Below are 2,999 nucleotides of genomic sequence, written 5' to 3' on the forward strand. Positions count from 1 at the left end.
CAGCAGCAGCAGCCTCTTCGATTAGGCGCAATCAGCAGCAACAGCAGCAGCAGCAGCAGCACTGGTCATGCGTACTTACTCCCCTCGCAACGGCGAGACATGGCCGCAAATCAGCAGCAGCAGCAGCAGCAGCAGCAGACTGCTGCTGCTCTCTTGCCTGTGGGGCCGCACGCAGTCCATTCAGGCTTAGATGTGCTGCCAGCAGCAGGAGCTGCGCCCTTAACAACATCAACAGCAGCAGCAACAGCAGCAGCAGCAGCCGACATGAAGGACTTGGCGCAGTGTTTCTCTCAGTGTACAGTCAGCCCCTGCAGCGGCGATCTCTTTGCTGCAGCAGCTGCGGCTGCTGCTGCTCCTTCATTGCGGGCTGCAGCAGCAGCGCCAGCACCAACAGGAGCGGCAGCAGCGCGTACGAGGCCACAGGGGCCCTGGAGTGCTGCTGCTGCTGCAGCAGCAGCAGCAGCAGGTCCTACGAGTTGAGGCATCGCGCCTGCGGCACTGCAGCAGCAATTGCAGCAGCAGCAGGAACAGCAGCAGCAGCAGCAGCAGTAACAGGAGCAGCAGCAGCAGCAGCAGTCATGACGAAGGCGCTCGGACAGCTGCTTGCTGCTGCTTGCTGCCGCTGCAGCAGCATCTACAGCAGCATCAACAGCAGCATCAACAGCAGCATCAGGTGTTTGTATAAGACGGTGCGCCGCTTTATGTCACAGTCTTCTTCATTACTTGCATGCAGGAGACAGTCTCTACCTATGCTTCCTTTGCTCTTTTCAGGGGCCCCGAGGGCCCCCCCCCCCATTCATTAACAGTTCGCTGGCAGCAGCAGCAGCAGCAGCAGCAGCAGCGGCAGCGGCAGCAGCGGCAGCGGCATTAGCGGCTCTTGGAGGCCCCTCGAGGCCCCATGATGAAGCCGCCTCATCTTCTTTTCTTACAGGGTTTAGGGGGGCCCCCCTGACAGCTGGGGGCCCCCCCCCCTTCTACTGTACCCTTTAAATGGTTACATTTCTATGAGCTTTTTCGTTTGCTCGGAGAATAGGGGCCCCCAAGGGCCCCCAGGAGGGCCCCAAGGGGGCCCCCCAACGGGGGCCCAGGGGCCCCCAACGGGGGGCCCAACGGGGGCCCCAAGGGGGGCCCCCAGGGGCCCCCGAAGCAGGGCCCATTGAGGTCCTTGATTGATTATCGTTCGCAGGGGCCCCTCTATTGAGATAGTGCTGAGGGGGTTTTGTATGTATATAATATATATTATATATAATATATATGTTAATATATGTAATATATATATTATGTATATTAATATTATATATTATATATATTATACTATCATATATATTGTCTTGCTGGAGGATTAGGGGCCCCTGCTGAGGGTTCTGGGGGCCCCCTCTATTATTTTGTGGGGCCTCTTGGGGCCCCTCAGGGGGCCCCCGGCTGCGCGTGCAAGCGTGTGGGGCGCAGCACACGCATGCATGCATGCATTTCGCATGCATGCGGATACATGCATGCAGATGATGAATAAATGCGTGCATGCATGCACTATGCATGCATGCATGCATGCAGATGATGAATGAATGCATGCACGTGAATGCATGCATGCATGCACGTGAATGCATGCATGCATGCATGCATGCATGCATGCGGTGTGTTTGGGGCTTGGTTCTCGTGCGGGGCCTGCAGCCTATCTAGCCCGCAGTGAGCAGGGGGCCCCCAGGTGTTGTTATTGATGAGTGAAGGGCCCCTGCCTTTGCATTTGCCTGCGGGAAGGGCCCCCTATAGGGGTATAATTGGCGCCCCAGAGGGGCCCCCCAGCAGCAGCAGCAGGTGCTGCTGCTGCTGCTGAGGGGCCCCTGGCGGTCAGGGCTTTCTTGTTGTGTAGCAGTCCTTCGTCCTACAACAGCAACAACAGCAACTCTCTAGGCGGCCGCTAGCTGGCTAGCTAGCTAGCTAGCTAGCTAGGTAGCTGGCTAGCTAGCGGGCTAGCTGGGTAGCTAGCTAGCTAGGTAGCTAGCTGGGTAGCCAGCCAGCTAGCGGGCTAGCTAGCTAGCTAGCCACGCGCCAAAACTCCGCTAGTCACCGCAGTCGTCACGAGGCAGAAACCCCTCCTTTGCTGCAGCACTTGCGTCCTCCTTGCTGCTGCTGCTGCTGCTGCTGCTGCTGTTGTTGCTGTTGCTACTGCTGTTGCTGCTGTTACTACTGCTGCTCCTGGTACAACTACTGCAGCTGTTGCTGTTGCTGCTGTTGTTGCTGCTGCTGTTGCTGCTGATACTACTGCTGCTGTTGCTGCTACTGCTGCTGCTGCTGGGGAGGTAGCCAGCAAGCAGCAAATCGTAGGTGGTAAGCATGCATAGACATTGAGGCTCGTTGCTGCTGCGCTTGCTGCAGTACTTGCTGCAGCAGCAGCACTCCTTCATTCTTTGCTTCTTCAGCAGCAACGTAGCAGGCATCAGCATTAGCAATCATAGAGTCTCTTTACTGCAGCAACTAGCTAGCTAGCTAGCTGCTCCTGCTCGTAGCTAGCCAGGCCTGCAAGGGGGCACCTCAGCAGGTCCTTCACCCCCCGCAGCAGCAGCAGCCGTAGCAACAGCAGCAATTGAAGCAGCAGCAGCAGCAGCAATAACACCAGCAGCAGCAATAGCAGCAGCAGCAGTAGCAATAGTGAAGGCTACAGGGCGATATACGAGGCCACAGTACAGTAAGAGACGACTATCTTGCTGCTGCTGTCCTCCCTGTGTTGCTGCTGCTGCTGCTGCAGCAACATAGGATAAAGTTTGCTGCTGCTGCGTGCTGCTACAGCCCCTAACCGCTACCAGCAGCGACATGGAGGTGTATAGAATAAATATAAATATATATATGATAAGTATACACTTAAATATTATTATTAGTTATATATATTATATATTTTAATATATATAATAGATTTGCTGTCTATTATATATACTAAAACATATAATATACATACCCTAAAATATACATACAGCTATATATATATATATATATATATATATATA

At 54.4% G+C, this 2,999-nt stretch overlaps 2 protein-coding genes across 2 annotated transcripts in view; one reads left to right on the forward strand and one right to left on the reverse strand.

The window, feature by feature from the left end:
• Positions 1-480, forward strand: part of EAH_00018450 (hypothetical protein, conserved) — a gene marked incomplete at both ends in the record, with an annotated part of 10,312 nt that extends 9,832 nt beyond the window's left edge. The window contains one exon of the mRNA XM_013397468.1: positions 1-480. This exon is cut by the window's left edge and continues 1,357 nt beyond it. Coding sequence (XP_013252922.1) covers positions 1-480 — 480 coding nt within the window.
• A 1,577-nt stretch (positions 481-2,057) lies between these two features.
• EAH_00018460 (hypothetical protein) lies at positions 2,058-2,435 on the reverse strand (the record flags this gene model as incomplete). Its single annotated transcript, XM_013397469.1, has 1 exon — positions 2,058-2,435. The coding sequence occupies one exon, from the start codon at positions 2,433-2,435 to the stop codon at positions 2,058-2,060; it is 378 nt and encodes a 125-aa protein (XP_013252923.1).
• Positions 2,436-2,999: the final 564 nt, after the last annotated feature.

This window comes from Eimeria acervulina, genomic scaffold, assembly GCF_000499425.1.
Source record: "Eimeria acervulina Houghton genomic scaffold, Eah_scaff120, whole genome shotgun sequence".
Classification (NCBI taxonomy): Eukaryota; Apicomplexa; class Conoidasida; order Eucoccidiorida; family Eimeriidae; genus Eimeria; species Eimeria acervulina.